The sequence below is a fragment of the Typopeltis vanoorti genome, chromosome 3 (assembly GCF_054136105.1).
Source record: "Typopeltis vanoorti isolate ZY-2024b chromosome 3, IOZ_Tvanoo_1.0, whole genome shotgun sequence".
Classification (NCBI taxonomy): Eukaryota; Metazoa; Arthropoda; class Arachnida; order Uropygi; family Thelyphonidae; genus Typopeltis; species Typopeltis vanoorti.
Window position 1 is genome coordinate 56,721,286 of NC_143551.1, and position 16,081 is coordinate 56,737,366.

A 16,081-nucleotide genomic window follows, 5' to 3' on the forward strand; every position below is an offset into this window, starting at 1 on the left:
ATAATCATTATGGTGAAGTGGGCCTCTCAGACTATGCGATCAACACCTTACACCAAATCAACTGGAAAAGCACCCAATCTTTACACCACACAAAAACTTGGTATGAAAGGAAATTTAAGGAAGCCTGCGAAATCCTGATAAACCACCCAAATATCAACAACAAAGATGGCATAAAAATTCCAAGGATCTGGATGGCACACATTCAGCCTACCTAATACATAAGATCCAGCATAAGTCAGGACTCTAACCAATCTTCAACTAATATTAGAAACTAATCCATACTAACTGGCTGGAATGTACAAGTATAATCATGATGTTAATATACGTATATAGATAGATACTTGTTGTTATGCCCAATGTATTTCTACACCCAACAGATAACACTAATAATAGGACTCTAGCGTTGATGTATAATTTTTTTCTTTTTTTTTTTCCCCACCAGAGGTCAGGCCAACAATTGTTGTAGCAATTGGTCAGTATCTTTAACAAACCAGTTTGATTGTAATGTAGCTTGTTTTCTGTGTATAATTATATGTTCCAGATGATGACCTTGACATAAAGGTTGAATGTAGATTTTAGTTATATTAAACTAAAGTTTTTATTCAAACATGGTAGTTGTCTCCATAATTTTCAAAAAATGTATGTTGATACATATTTTTGGTATTTCCTTTTCTCTTGAAATTATCATGATTTTTGTCTTTTTAAAGTTGAAACTAAAGACGTACGGTTCGCTGTACTTGAGGGTTTCATCTATAAGAATCTTGAGGTCATGCTTGTTTTCAGCTAGAAGAACCGTGTCATCTGCATATCTTAGGTTATTAATATTTCTACCCCCTGCAGTGATTCCTTTGAGGTTACTAATTTTATTAAATATTTCTTCTGTGTACAGGTTAAAGAGAATCGGAGACAAGACACAGCCTTGAATCACACCTTTCTGATCTGGGAATTCTTCTGAGGGCTCTCAAAGATGCAGTCTGTTCCCAGTAAAGTTATTAGCCTAATGTCTTTTCCATCCATGCCTATTTTTGAAAGGATTTCAATTAATTGCTCATGTTGAACATTGTTGAATGCCTTTTTGTAATCTATGAAGCAGAGGTACACATCTTTTTGTTTTTCTAGATATCTTTCTATGATGGTTCTAATAAGTTACTAAATAAGTAAAGGACATTATTTTCGGGCAGTAACCAAGCAGGGAGAGAACCATACTAGAAAATTTTCAACAGGAATGCAAAGAGTAGTACATATCAGAAACATGGAAAGGCAGCTGGAGTAGATGATATTCAGTTAGAAATGTTTAAGTGGAGATATAAAAGTTTTGCAGTGGCTACACTGCAAAATTCAGAAGGCTTGGACAGAATATAAATTAAAGATACCAAGAAATTATATACTTGGTTTAATCCTTTATTCAAGTATAAGCAAACAAGTTTGTGCCTGAAGTACTTTCAGGACTGCGGCAACTCATATATAGAAGCTGATCATTTCACATCACTTGCTTTAGTATCCCATAATGCAAAACACATATCCTTATGTGTATGTATAATGCTATGCATTATGGAATGGGTCACCACCCAGACTGGTTTTGACTTTTATTGAGATCTCATCAGTAGGACCAGACTCAGAGGTGATACTAAGTCATAATTTCTTATACGAGTAGCCAAAAGGTGTTACATCTTATTATTAAAATATTCTAGATTAGAGATAGTTGTTGAAAGTTTTTCTGCTTGGTTTTATACTATAAATCTTTGGCATTACATTTCAGCATTTATACAATGGAACCAGAATCTCCTTACTTCTAAAAGTCAGTGTCTTCTGCATCATTGTCAGAATTTGTTGTGTTGTCGTCACAATTTTGCTGATATGTCCTCTAAATTTTAGATCCTTATCTGCCATCACCCTAAGATCTCTTATTTCCTCCACCTCAAATAATATATCCCCACAAAGAGTAACTTCTACATCCCATCTTTGTTTCCCAAATTTAAAAACCTTACATTTAGCAACACTGAACTGCCATCCCACTCCTGGATCCATTCATTCAGCCTATTCAAGTCTTCAAGTAAGTGCACAACATCTGCTTGGCTCCTAATAGTTCATCCCAACTTTGCATCATCTGCAAACAGCTGAATATCCCCATTCAAGTCTTCCCCAATATCATTAGCATACAGGTTAAAGAGCAGTGGCCCTAAAACAGACCCCTGAATTATACCACTAATGACTTTCTCTTCTACAAGGGATATCCCCCCCCCCCCTTTCTCTTCTCTGGGATATCGCTCCCCATACACAAATTCCTAACATATTGAAAATAGCCAATCTTCAATCCAATAATATCTAATCCCATGCACTGCAGTACAGTTATCAACTTATCATGTGATAATCTATCAAAAGCCTTTGCAAAATCTGAGTATACTAAGGTGTATGCATCTCCCTCATTCCCTGTAGCTGTCACCTTATTGTAATAAATAAGTAGATTACTAAAACATAACTTCCCTTTAGTAAATCTGTGCTTGCCATCAAAGATAATATTACTGTTTTCAACCCAATGCTGGAACCTTGTTCTTGCCAGCCTCTCCAACACCTTAACACTACACCTGACACAGATTTGCTATAATTTGATGCTTGAGTTCTGTCTCCTCCCTTATGAAGTGGTACAATTTTGCCTTCCTTCCAAATGAGTTGAAGGAAGTCAAGATCATACCTTAATTGTAGTTAGTCAGCCAGTTATTATACTTAGCTGGCATCTATCACCTAATCAGTGACTGCCAATATGAATTCTGCCAATAAAGGTCCACATCAGATATCCATGCTTACATCACCCATCTCTAGATCCTTGACATGAAAAGTTTAGACAAACTTGTGCTGTTGCACTTGACATTTATAAGGCATTAAGTACTTTTCAGGAAATCAGCATCTGGTCTTGCACAACATGGAGTTGAAAATGCCAACCACAGGATCCAGTGGCAATGCACCATGCTACTTCATCAATCCATATATAAACATGAGCATTTCTATAAAGAAAATGCTGAAGTCTTACAGCATTTTCTTTACAGACCCAATCTTAACCGTATCAACTGTCTCACTATCCCAGAAGTCTGGGAAATTGTTATCCTCAACTGTATAAAATAAATTTATCAGTTTTAATTTAATTTAATTATAGCCCAATAGTATTTAGTTCTTAAACACGCTGCTCTGTATACATAGAGGGATTCCAATGTAAGCATGTGCACTAATGTGGTATTTTGAATGTAATTCCTATTGTTGTTTATAACTGTACTGATGACTTATAATACTTAAGATGAAATATTTACATATTATTAAAAAGTTAATTACTATGGCATATGTGTGAATTTATAGTTAACAATTCTTTGGCATTCTTGGTTTCCAGAAAACTTGTCTCATCCTTTTGCATTCAAGATGTGACTTTCATCTATTCAGCTACCTATTCTGTACAAATCCCAAATCTCTCCAACCTTTAAACTGCAAAAATTCTTGATGCTGTTCAGAAGAGGAAGTTTTTAATTAATGATTTTAATTATTGGATAAATGTTGTGATAATAGAATAAAATGTTTATTACTTTTCTCCCCCCTCCTCACATGTAGGGATTCAACATCACGAGTCTCCCAGGATCGGTTATCAGAATTAGAAATGGTAAGTTTGGATTTGAACTCATAATGAATTTTATCTTCATATTTCTGTTGTTTATTTTTGTTTTTTAGAACTATAAAAAAAATAGAAGCTGTGTTTTTATTTTGACTAGTTTCATGAAATACTTTTTCACTTCATCAAGAAATAACACGAAAAACTAAAAACTGGAAAGCAAATAATAACAGTTAACATCTCTAGTGAAAAATATTTGAAAACATTTAAACAATGGATTCACTATTATGCTGGTTCATGGGTTGCTCTATACTTCTGGTAAATACAAATGTGTCATGATGGATTAAGGAAGACCAGACTTGATGTAAAATCATCCCTTGTTTTTTGTTACATTGTAGAATGCTTCATTTTGTTTTTTATTGTCATGTTCAAATGTTTAATAGTGTAGAAATAGTAGAATAATGTGTGTATTACTGGGAAAAAAAAAAATAGAAACAGTTGTTTATATACTGATTGTCTTTTTACCCTGAAAAAAAAATCACAGTAATCACTTGCTTTGATAAGTCTGAAGCCAAACAGTAAATGTATACTGACCAGCAACTGCATATGTTTTGTCATGCTTAGAGGAAAGTGGAGTATTAATGACAGCTATTTCAGCGGAACAGCATTCTTGAAAATATCTAGTAAAGACAGAATAAGAACATATCTAAGAAAGTGATTTTCCTCCTCCACCCCTAACCTAGTGATTTAACATTGGGTGTTAGGATTTATATAGCGTTTTTAATTTGCTGATGACAAGTACTGTCTTAACAAAGTTTTCCACAAACTTTTTTTTTTTTTTTTCGGAGGCTGAAATAAATATGGATTTTTGTGCTAAGAAAGGCCAGAGTATAAGGCAGCCTAAGAAGAGAAATATCTTGTGTGGATATCTATATTGCCATAGGTAAGGGGAAGTGGTGTAAGATTTTTCTTATAAGAAATTCACCAGGTTTTCATCCCCCTGCTGAAGAATGGCAGATCTGTGTTTAAGATGTTAGTTGTGGAATCTCTTGAAGCTTGGAACATATGTTCACTATAACTTTTGCCAATTGAAGGAAAGGAATGTACTGCCATCAGCACTACAATGTGTACAATTGGACATTAGTGAGAGAAGGTTTTAATGTATATAGGAGGAGTTGGTACATGAGCAGAAGTACGGAGTTCTGAATATTCTGGCATTGGTGGAGAAATTTGAAGCGAGGAAACTAGTAATGAGTTAATTAGTGATTGCCCATATGGGTTCTGCCATTCTCAGCTAATATGAGCACCTTTGGTTATAACCCAAGGAGAGGTTTAGATAAGCATTGGTTGCTCTTCCCATTTTCAGGCTGCTATGTTAGTGTTAGATCCTGAATGGGGAAATTTTGAAAGGAAATTATTCATTCAGTATCTAACATGCAAAACTAACAACTTAAGGAGATGCCTGCACTTCAGCAGAAAATAAAGAAAACTTGGTTACTATATGTGAAAATATATATTCTTCTGTATGTAATTTACTAAGATCTTATTGTTGTTTAACCAGAAATCAAAATGAAAATTTGTATCATAATATAGTATTTGTGTAACGAAAATATTTAGTTCATTAAGATATCCAGTGTTGTAAGTCTCCAGACAACTTATAAGTAGTAGTCCAAAGGTCGCTTGCTAGCTACCCAGTTTAGCCGGAGGCAATAACATACGTGGAAGGTACGTTAGCATGCTTTCCACGAAAACAGCACCCTAACAGCAAACGGAAAGCAAGGGATCAACTTGGGGGCATACATGAAGAGGGTCGTGTGAAAAAGATACAGCGGAGAAAGAGGGCGCACGAAGTGAGAACATAAGGCGATGCGCGCCATATGACAAAACTTTTTTTTTCCTGGTTCCTGCTTAGTGATTTTGACTAGTGGTTCGAGAGAGACGTGCGTAGGTGTTGCGATGTCGGACAGCAGGCCTTTTCCTGGAGATGCCTAAGAAATTCCACATGGAGCCATTCATGAATTATCAGCCTTGCAGAATCGTGCCAATCGCTGGATGTCCCATCAGAAGGAGCGGAGAAAGTCTCCTTAAACATGGCAGCAAACACGTTCATGTCCGGCAGCAGAATTCAAGGACAGTGTGAGCCCAACGCCAGGCACAGAGACAGAATAATCAGAAGGTAACCAGACCACGTGGAAGCAACATATTGTCCAGAACAGAATCGGTAATGTAGAAAATTTTATTGTATGTTTCAGAAATGGAAGAGGAAGGAAAAATGTGTATAAGCATAAAGTATGGACAATTATTCGAGGACTTTAGTGAGAATTCCCTTTTGGAAATAACTAGTTTTCTTTAGCAAAAGATTGTCTGGAGGCAGTTATATAATATTAAATGAGATTGAACCCGATAAATGAAATGGGCATTGCTGAGAGCTTTTAATCGATAACCTTGAGAATGTTTAAATGTGTAACTTAAGAATAACTTGTGGAAGGAGATTATAAGTTTTGTAATGTTATATAGCAATTTTGAACTAACTTAGCGTGAACTGATTTTACTTAGCACGTACTGATTTCCTTAGCATTGAATATATGTTGCATCTTAACTGTAAATGTTTGATTTCCCAATAAACATGTTTTATTACATATGCCTGAGTCATGCCTGTTGTGAGATCAAATTACCACTTATAAAATAGAACCTTAGTGGGAAGAATTAAAAAGGTAAATAACGATAGGTTACAGGTCACGATTGCAAAGTACCAGAAATCTTTGTTATGGTTATATAGATTTCTGGTACTTTGCAGTAAAATGATGTGTGTATGCCTTAAGATCTAGGATTGTTTCCCTGAATAAGAAATCTTTTCTGTTATAGGATACTGGCTGGTGCAGCATAATATAAATTTTGCCAGTATCTGAAGAGGAAATAACCCTAGATAGAAATAGGATAGGCTAGACAATAGAATAGATAATAGTGATTATTGAGATAATAAAGATAGAAAAATAGAAGAAAGTAACGACGTAACCCTAGACATGATCAGGTACCCAAAAGTGCAAAAAGCAACAAAACACATTTCTCCAAATCTTTCTGTGAATTGTATCCAGAGTAAATAATCTTTGTCAAGAGATTTCATGTGGATTGAGAGAATGGTGAAATCCATGTTTTTCTTTTTCACCCTGGATTGGTTCACTGCCAGACAAAGGTCTACCCCAATTTTCTCCATTCCATTCTATTTTCAGATTTTCTCACATTGCATTCTAACATTCCTAACAATTTCATCTTGTTCTCGCTCTCTCTCTCTCTCTCACAGTTCTCCCCTTGTCTACTGCCAGTGCTTTTTTTTGTATAAGAATAGGTGCCTTATTCATTCTTTGCTTGATAAAAAAAATTAAAAAAGGATATGAAAAGAAAAACAAAAAAATTATTTACTGATATTCTTACCATTTTAAGATTTATTTATTTCATATCCAAACACAAGTAAGTAGTAAGTAATTGGTACAACATTATTTACAACAAATTAAGATACATTACAAATGAGAACAGCTTAAATTTAGTAGGTAAATTATACAGGGAATAATAAGTAAAATATGAAGGAAAAAGAAACTAATCTTGTGCAATCAACTGCTCTTTCTGTGCAGGATATAAGGTCCTCTTTTGTGCAAGGTGATTGAAGAAGGGGCAAGAAAGAAGGTAATTCAATGGACTGGGTTGTCCCACACTCACAATTATCTGGTCCAATGAGGTAGCCCCATTTGATGAGGTTTTGTTTACAGTGTCCTGTCGTTCATAGTCTGTTGAGGCTTTTCTAAGTATTCTAGTCAAAGTGAGCACCACGTGGAAGATGTTCGGCTGTTGAAATACTAGTATTGTTCTCAGTATAGTGCAAACCATTTTTGAAGTCTTGTTTCTGGAGGGTTTTTAGGTGGTTCAACGGTTGCTAGGAAGCTATGTCAGGATCTTAGTCTTTGTGGTACTGTAGTCTGGCCAAATAGTGGAACACTCATCGTTCATTTGTCTGCTTCTTTTGTCAGCTGAGAATGAGATCTTTGAATTGAAGGGGGTGCAATACCAGCCAAAGTATACAAGTCTCTTAGTGGTGTTGGTTTCAGGCATCCTGTAATTAAGCAGCAGCTTTCATTCAATGCTGGGTCAAGTTTTTCAGCATGTCAGGATCTGGCCCATACAGGGCAGACATATTCAGTAGAAGAATAGTAAATGGCCAAGGCAAAAGATCTCAGTGTGCTAGGATCAGCACCCCATTTGGAGGAAGTAAGCTTTCTTAGTATATTATTGCTTGCATTAACTTTTGCCTTTGTTTTTTTTTATGTGTGTGTTTTATATAAAAGAGTGCGATCGAGATAGATAGAGCCTTTGGGGTTTGGTTTTAATTGATTACTGCTATAACATGTGGTTAGACTATTTAAGGCAAGTGATATAGTAGTTTAAATGGACTGGAAATTTTTTGATTGAGTAGCTATGGCAAGGTCATCAGCATAGATAAAATTTCTAGTTCCTGGAAAGATGGGGAGATCATTGATGTAAATGTTGAAAAGTAATGGTGATAACACACTTCCCTTGGGGGGGGGGGTCGTTTTTTAGGGATGCCAGCGACTCTTCCTACCTTCCAGGTCCACAAAAAGAGTATCTGTTTTCCAAGAGTGATTGGATCAGGAGGACAAGGCAATAGTCTCTAGTTATTCCGTATATTTTCTGTAGTAAATTTGAAAAAATCAGAAAACAGAAATCAACTTTACTTAAATATTAGTGTAAAAACTTTAGGAAATTTATTTGATTTAGGAAATCAGATAATGTCTTTGTTCATTTTATAATGAATAAATTTTAAGAAATAACAAATCAGTATTACAGCACTGAAAGTTTCGAAAAGTAATCGTACTCAAGTAGCAATTAACAACATTAAGTTCTATGCATTCATACTAGTATTGTTTAAAACTTTAAAGAATCACTTCTATCATACGTTCACACATCCAGTAGGCAGATGTCATGACTTGCAGTATTACCAGCAGCGAAAAGTCGACTTGTGGCACCACCACAAAAGAAACTACTGCATTAAACTACATAATTCAGATTACTAATGCAAAACGATACAAGTTTGAAACAAAGTAAAATAAAGAGCAAAAAATAATTATTTAAAGAGATTTTAAAATCTTAAAAATTAGAAATGTTCTATAAATTTTCTGTAGCCCCCTAGGGGGGGGGAGCTGCAGCCCACTGGTTAAGAATCAGGGTTTATGGTATCATTTGCTGCAGTTAGGTCCACAAAGACTGCTCCTGTGGCTAGTTTTTGCTCATAACCATTTTCTATATATTGAGTGAGGTTGAGAATTTGTGATGTACAGGATTTGCTTGGTCTAAAACCAGCCTGCTCAGCAATAAGATGGGATTTGATTAGGGATTGTAGCCCATTCAAAATTAATCATTCATAGAGTTTAAAGGGGTTGCTGAGTAGTCATATAGGTCTGTAATTTGAGTTTTCCCTGGTTTCAGAAAGGCCACCACTTTAGCATTCCTCCAGATAGTTGATATCCTTAGGGTTATTGAGCCGATTGTTGTATAGGTTCAATAACCACTCTTTAGTCCTGGATCCAAAATGTTATTTGTTCGTTACAGATATCATCAAGGCCTGCAGATTTTCTATGTTTTAATAGGTTTATGGCAGTGTCTAGTTCAGTGTTCATGAAATCTGAGTTAATCATACTTTGTTCCTCAGTTGGGGTTCTAAATATTTTATTTTTTGACTGCTTTTTAGGGAAATTTCCATTCAGCAGCAGCTGATGAGCAATTTGACTAGCTGTTATTTGATTACCTGTGGATGCTCATATGGCTTAGTGTAATCTTTCCTAATTCTGTTGATAAAGTTCCATGCCTTTCTGCTACTATGAGTCATATCAAGGACTTCTATTTCTTTTTTCCATGAGGAATGCCTTTTCTCCTGTATGGATAGTCTCTTCTGAGAAGGGGTTGGTGTTGTAAAGTTGTAATGAGTATACTGGGCTTGTATATCACTAGAAAGACCTGGAATGTAGTTTGTACAGCATCCTTGAGGGATGTGTTTGTGGAGATTTTCCTCATTATTTTTATGAATTGGATACTCTTGAAGGTTTGGAGGGACTGGCCCTATGGAGCAGTCAAGATCTTCCATGAAACCCTTCCAGTTAGCTTTTTTAAAATTAAATCGTTGTACTATATTAAGATAATGTTAATAATAATAATATAATAGAAATAATAATGTTTTTGGAATAAGAAGAACTAATTAATCATTGATCTTATCAAATGGGAGGATATTCTGTATTCGTCACACCAAGCATGTTCCTTCTTCGATGGGTAACTTGCGATTTGTGAATCATATTTTGAGTTAAGTTTCAAGTTTCACTGCTATATGTAATTACAGAAATCCATATTATTATTATGATGATGATGATGATTCAGGCCTCCATGGAGTCAAAAGACTCATCATGGGAAGCCCATCCTAGAAAAAACAAAGTCTATCATACCATTCCTTGAAAAAACAACAACAACAACAACTTTTTTGTACATTGGTATGTGTGTTAAAAGAGTCTGTTGGCATGAGTTTTAACAACATTACCTGCATCAAGCTAGACAGCATTCCTCCATGTCAGGCTTGCACCATCTATCCTGCAACCTCTCAATATTGGTGATCAGTAATTAATTGTAAGTCTGTTGGTAGGTGTTGATTGTTCATTATTGTGTTCTAGTTTTCAAAGAAATAAGGTGAAAGCAATGGGATAATAATTTATAGTTTACTTTGTCTCCCTTTTTTTGGAAACTCGAAAATGACAACTCATTGCCAGCTGCAATGAGTTTTCATTTTGGAAAGTTATTTTGCTAATTGTTCTTATACGTGTGTTGCTGAGAATTTTTTGAGAAATATCTGGGTACAGCAGTCCCTCAGAAGTCAACGATAATGAGATTTGTGCAGCATTTTTAAGAAACTGGATCTGTTATAGATAAGAATTGCTCTGGAAGACCCTCCATTTTGACTGATGAGAAAACAGACGAGGTAAAGAGAGCATTGCAGTGGTCCCCAACAAAAAGTCCCAGGAAATTTGCCATGCATTCATCAATGTCATACAGTAGTGCTCAGAAAGCTGCAAGATCGTTATCGCTTACCTTCATCTATATCACTTACGCATCCAGTCCACTGAAGGACCCAGGTAAAGGCAACCAAAAATCTTCTGAAGATGGTTACACTCATTTGTTGAAGAACGTAGTATAGAGATGCTTGATACAGTTTTCTTCAGTGATGAGGCCTGGTTTCACCTTACTGGGTATGTGAATAGTCAAAACAATAGGATTCGTGTGAAAATCCACATGCTTTTCATGAAAAAAGTTTTGCATTCTTAAAAAATGGGAGTTTGGTGTGTGATATCACAGCGTTGTATAGTGGGACTCATTTTCTTTGAAACGACAGTGAATAGTTCCATCTACCAAGACATCATCACACAGTTTGTGGCATTCCTTGATGTCAGTGAACGCCATTGTTGGTTCCATGAAGACAGTGCTATACGTTGAATAGTACCATACATTTTTTGCAAGAATTTTTCAGTGACCATCTCATCTCCTCGAAAGAATTGTAGTCTCCAAGATCACCACCAGATTTTTTCCTTTGAGGGTATCTCAAAGGTCTTGTTTATCAGAATAATCCTCACACACTGGATGAACTAAAAATGAACATTTCAACAGTGATTGAAAAGACCAGTGTGCGGGTGCTTCACAAGATGGCATCAAACCTGGTAAAAAGAGCACAAATTTGAATTCATGAAAGTGACCACTTTCAACATATGTTATAATGAACTTCCTATTCTTCTTCTGTTATAAAGGTCTACTTAAAACCTGTATTTGTAGCTGTTTCATTTTTCATATGCTTGTAATTAACCTCAAAACAGATATGTGTCATTTCTGGGTTGCACGACTTTACGATCACTGTATTATAGTATTACATGATAAATTTACAATTACTAACTTTCTATAGACATTTTTCCTCCAAATTATTTCTTTTAATTATCTACCAGGACTCCAGTAATATCAGACCTATTGCTTTGGTCTTTTCAGAATCCTCTTACTGTATTACTGTATCAGCCACCTAGACCTTGGTCTTCCTCTGAATCTTTTTCATACCATCTTTGCATCAAACACCACCTGTGGTAATCTTGCCTCTCCTATTCTTTTAAGTGACCATATCACCTGAAATTAACTCTTCTCACACATTTTTGAATGCCAATAGTGTAAACATCCTTCATTTTTAATATGATTCTGCTAGCAAAGCCATCTGTTCACTACCTTAATGTTTCTCAGAGCTGTCTGTGGTCAGCCTTTGATCAAGTTTTATATTTCTAATAACAACAACTATAAAACAAGAAAACTCCCATTACAACTTATTTATTTGTAAAATTTTTGCCTAAGTTTCATAGGCGAAAATTAAGTAGTAGCATAGCAACTAGAATAATGAAAGGTGGCTTAGATGGGATGCCGAACTTGAAAATTCTATAGATGTGAGTTTTCTTCCATTTAATAGTTGTTGTTATTGTTATGCACACTCACAGTATTATTCCAATATTGTTATATTTTTAATCTTGCTCTCAGATTGATAAGTTAAAATTAATTTGAAAACTGTAGTGTATGCTGCTAGTGTTTTGACTAATTTCTCTCTTATTACCTATAAATTAATTCAGTTGTCTCCTCTCAGTACCAGCTTTATTTATTCTAGTATCTATTTCCATATTTAATTTGCCATGGTCACTAAACATTTATGCCTAAATAGCTGAAATGTTTTGCTTGTTGTTTTATAGATTCTCCCTTCATAATTCAGTTTAAAAAAAAGTTTGGCTTAATTTCATAGTCTCTGTCTTTTACTGCTGATTTTCATGCTGTATTTGTTATGTCAGTTATTCAATTTAGTTAAGGAATCCTGCAAACTTGTAATAGATTTTCTGTAGGATATCACCATCTACATAATGTCAAGAACTGAGATTAACATCTCCAGTTTTGATACTACGTTTAATGTGATGTGTGTATGTACACACACACACACACACACACACACACACACACAGTGCTTGGAAAGAAGCCAACAAACATCCCCATGGGCAAGGTGCATCATGCCAAATAATGAGTCATGTGTTTGTAGCCTGTATAAATTGGAGAAATATGATGCTCCCAAGTCAGTGCAACTATGTCTGGGTGAAATGGCTGTGAGAAGGGAATGGACAGAGTTTGAAAAAGGCATTGCAATAGGATGCCGTGTCACAGGCCTACCTGTTCGGGAAACTGTTGACAAATTGGACCATCTCATGTCAACAATCAGTGATACCATATTAAAATGGAGGTGCATGGAGTCAACTGCAACTGCTGCCTGCAGTGGATGACCCACTACACTCACCAGATATGACCATAGGTTGCTACAAAGGATAATATGCAAAACCACCATTCATCAGCAGACATGTTAAATGTGGAGTTCTAACATCAATTGGAACACAAATCTGCATAAATCATTCAGAACTGAGGTTCACGAGAAGGTTTTTTACTATATATCCACTAAACTGGGCCATCTCATGAGGCACAGAGAGTCAACTGCAAGTGCTATCTGCAGTGAACAACCCACCACACTCATTGAATGTGACCATAGGGTGCTATGAAGGTTAATACTTAAAAACTGTCATTCGTCAGCTGACACATTGAATGCAAAGTTCCAGGCAATTTTCCAGAACACACAGAGAAATTTCCCTACTGTGTGTTCCAGTAAGATTGATGCAAGCATAACTTCGAAGAGCTAAGAAAAATTGTGGAAGTTAAACTTGGAGAAGAATAATCTGAGTTTTGGCAAAATAGAAGCTGTGAGGATCTGATTTTGACTTTAAGACAAATAGTTTGAAACTCATGTAAATATAAGAAGAATCTGTATTTAAGTTTTATAAATCTGAAAAAAAAACATGATGACAAGGTGCCAAGAGAAAAGCTGTTCAGAAATATTACAGTTATATGGCGTATGTGAGACATAATATTGAGAAATGCATAGTCTATATTTGAGTTGTAAATAATAAGTTTTTATTGAATGAGGTACAGGAAGGTGGCTTGATGTAAAATCAGGTATGTGATATATCAGTGGGATAGGGCGCTTACTCTTTCCACTGTTACGCCTCATTTATATTATTATTATTACCCAAGACCCCATGGAGACAAAGACTCATCTGGGAGGTCCTTTTATCATACACACAGCTCATCATACCGTGCTTTAAACACACTCAAATTCTCTGCAGACACCACACTCTCAGGCAAGGCATTCCAATCATTCACAACTCTGCTTGAAAAAAAACCTGCCTCTCACTCCCCTATTCACACCCTCTTTATACATTTTCCAGGGATGACCTCTGGTTCTCCCCTGATCTCCCACTATTTTCTGTAGAACCTCTCCAGCATTGATCCTATAACAACCCCTTACTAGCATGTAAGTCTCTATCATATCTCCACTCTTCCTCCTGTCTACTAGGCTCTGCAAGTTGCATCTTCTCAATTCAATCTTTCTTCATACTCGACATTCCAGAGGCTAGAAACTACCTTAGTCAGTCACCTCTGGACCCTTTCAAACATCTCTTTGTCCTTCAAAACCAGGTGACCAAATATGGATCATGTTATGAAGGAAATTGGCATTGTGCCTGATAAAGTTAGAGATAATCAAATCAGCTCTTTACCTTATGCAGATAATGGTATGCTCTTAAATAAATCTAGTATAAGTCAGCAGGATTCTTTAACAAATTGAATAACTACTGTAAAAATTTGGTATAAAAATCAACAATAAAAAGACTATGGAAACAGGGGAACATAAAAGTTGTCAACTGGGCTTGGCCCAAATTTTAGTGGATAGTAAATTTAGTATGGAAATGGACAACTTGTTTAGTAAGCTGGTATAGCAAGGGATTCATCTGAATAAATATATATAGAATAAGAGAGAAATTAGCCAAAACATTAAGCATCCAGTAAACTAAACATTGTTGAAACCAATTTTAACTTATGCATCTGATAGCTAGGTTAGAAAATTAAACAGTGGAGACTGCAGATATGAGAGTTCTGAGAAAAGTAGAGGAAGTAACAGATGGCATCAGTGGCAGAATCATCGTAAAAATGAAGATATTAGGAAGGAATTGATATTATTAATTCTGAAATGTGGAACCAGAGCTAATCTCCCTGGTGGGAGAGGAATTGTTAGCAAAATGGACATTTCATGTAAGTATGGCAGGAAAAAGACCCAGAAGAAGAATCTAGGAAGGAGTAGATGTTTGAGTAGATCATGAGAAGACCAAAATATAAGATCTGACAGTGTTGAAGTCCTGCCAAATAACAGACAAATTTGGAAGAAAATTTTCAATAGGGAGTTAGTAATAATGTGAACTTTCATTTAGTACTACCATAGTATCCTGTACACTCTTGAGGATACATATCAGGAATTTGCCGATGATTATTATTGTATGAATTAATAAATATTTATAAATAGGTATTCATTTTTCTGTTTGTCTTGATATGTAAATAAATAAGTGTATCCTGACATCATTGCTCTTTAAATATAGAAACTGCAAGCAAAAGTAGCACAAGTTAATAAATTGGAACACAGACTGGTATGTTAAATTTTAATTTTGCTGAATTATTTGTAATCTTATTTTTTGTATTGTTTAGACTTTTATCTAAGCTAAACTATCTAATTAAGGCTTGTGTGAACTAGTTTTATAATACCATTAATCAAAAAATGTATTAATTAAAATTTTTCACATTTGATAAGAATGTATATATATATATATATGTAAAATGTGAAATTATAAAAATTAAAATAACCATAAATAAATAATTAAAGCCTCAATATTTCTACACTGCATTACAGCTGCTTACAAGTTTATATGTTAAAACTAACTTTTCATCCTCAGCTCTGTTAATGTGTTGTTGTGTGAATAAGACTACTTTTTTAAAATGTTTTCAACTATGAAGTTTCTGTTGGTAATCCTCATCTTGTTTAGGTATGCTCTTTGATAATTTTGATCTAATTGTTCTCCAGAATTATGCTATAGGTAGGCTTGTGCAGAATATCTTATTCTGCATATGATATTTTTCTGGCATGAAATAAAATTAAGTAAAAACAACCAAAAATGCTTTACCTTTATTTTAAATACTTCTGGCATCAGCATACATAAACTGCAATATCCTCTTCATTCCACACCTTCCCTTACACCTTGCATTGATTATTCCAGTAATGTTAAGCCTGGGGAGCTACGTTTAGCATTGTGTTTGATTTACTCACATCTAAGTTGCCTAGATGCAAGTAAATTGTTACTCACATTTCAAAATCTCACATTCATGTAAATATACCACAGTGAGAGGTATATTTACATATCATGACCAGAATGGTTGAGGAAATGTCCACTTTAGGACTGTTTAGTGACACTGTGATAACATTACTTTTTTTCCTTTGATAAA

The 16,081-nt window shown here is 35.1% G+C and overlaps 1 protein-coding gene across 3 annotated transcripts in view; it reads left to right on the plus strand.

Annotated features, from left to right (window-relative positions):
- LOC150108169 (RB1-inducible coiled-coil protein 1-like) overlaps window positions 1-16,081 on the plus strand; it is a 611,254-nt gene that overhangs the window by 488,391 nt on the left and 106,782 nt on the right. For all 3 annotated transcript variants that reach the window (XM_090390625.1, XM_090390624.1, XM_090390626.1), the window contains 2 exons: window positions 3,595-3,643; window positions 15,184-15,231. In XM_090390625.1, coding sequence (XP_090246751.1) covers window positions 3,595-3,643; window positions 15,184-15,231 — 97 coding nt within the window. The remainder of the gene's footprint in view (window positions 1-3,594; window positions 3,644-15,183; window positions 15,232-16,081) is intronic.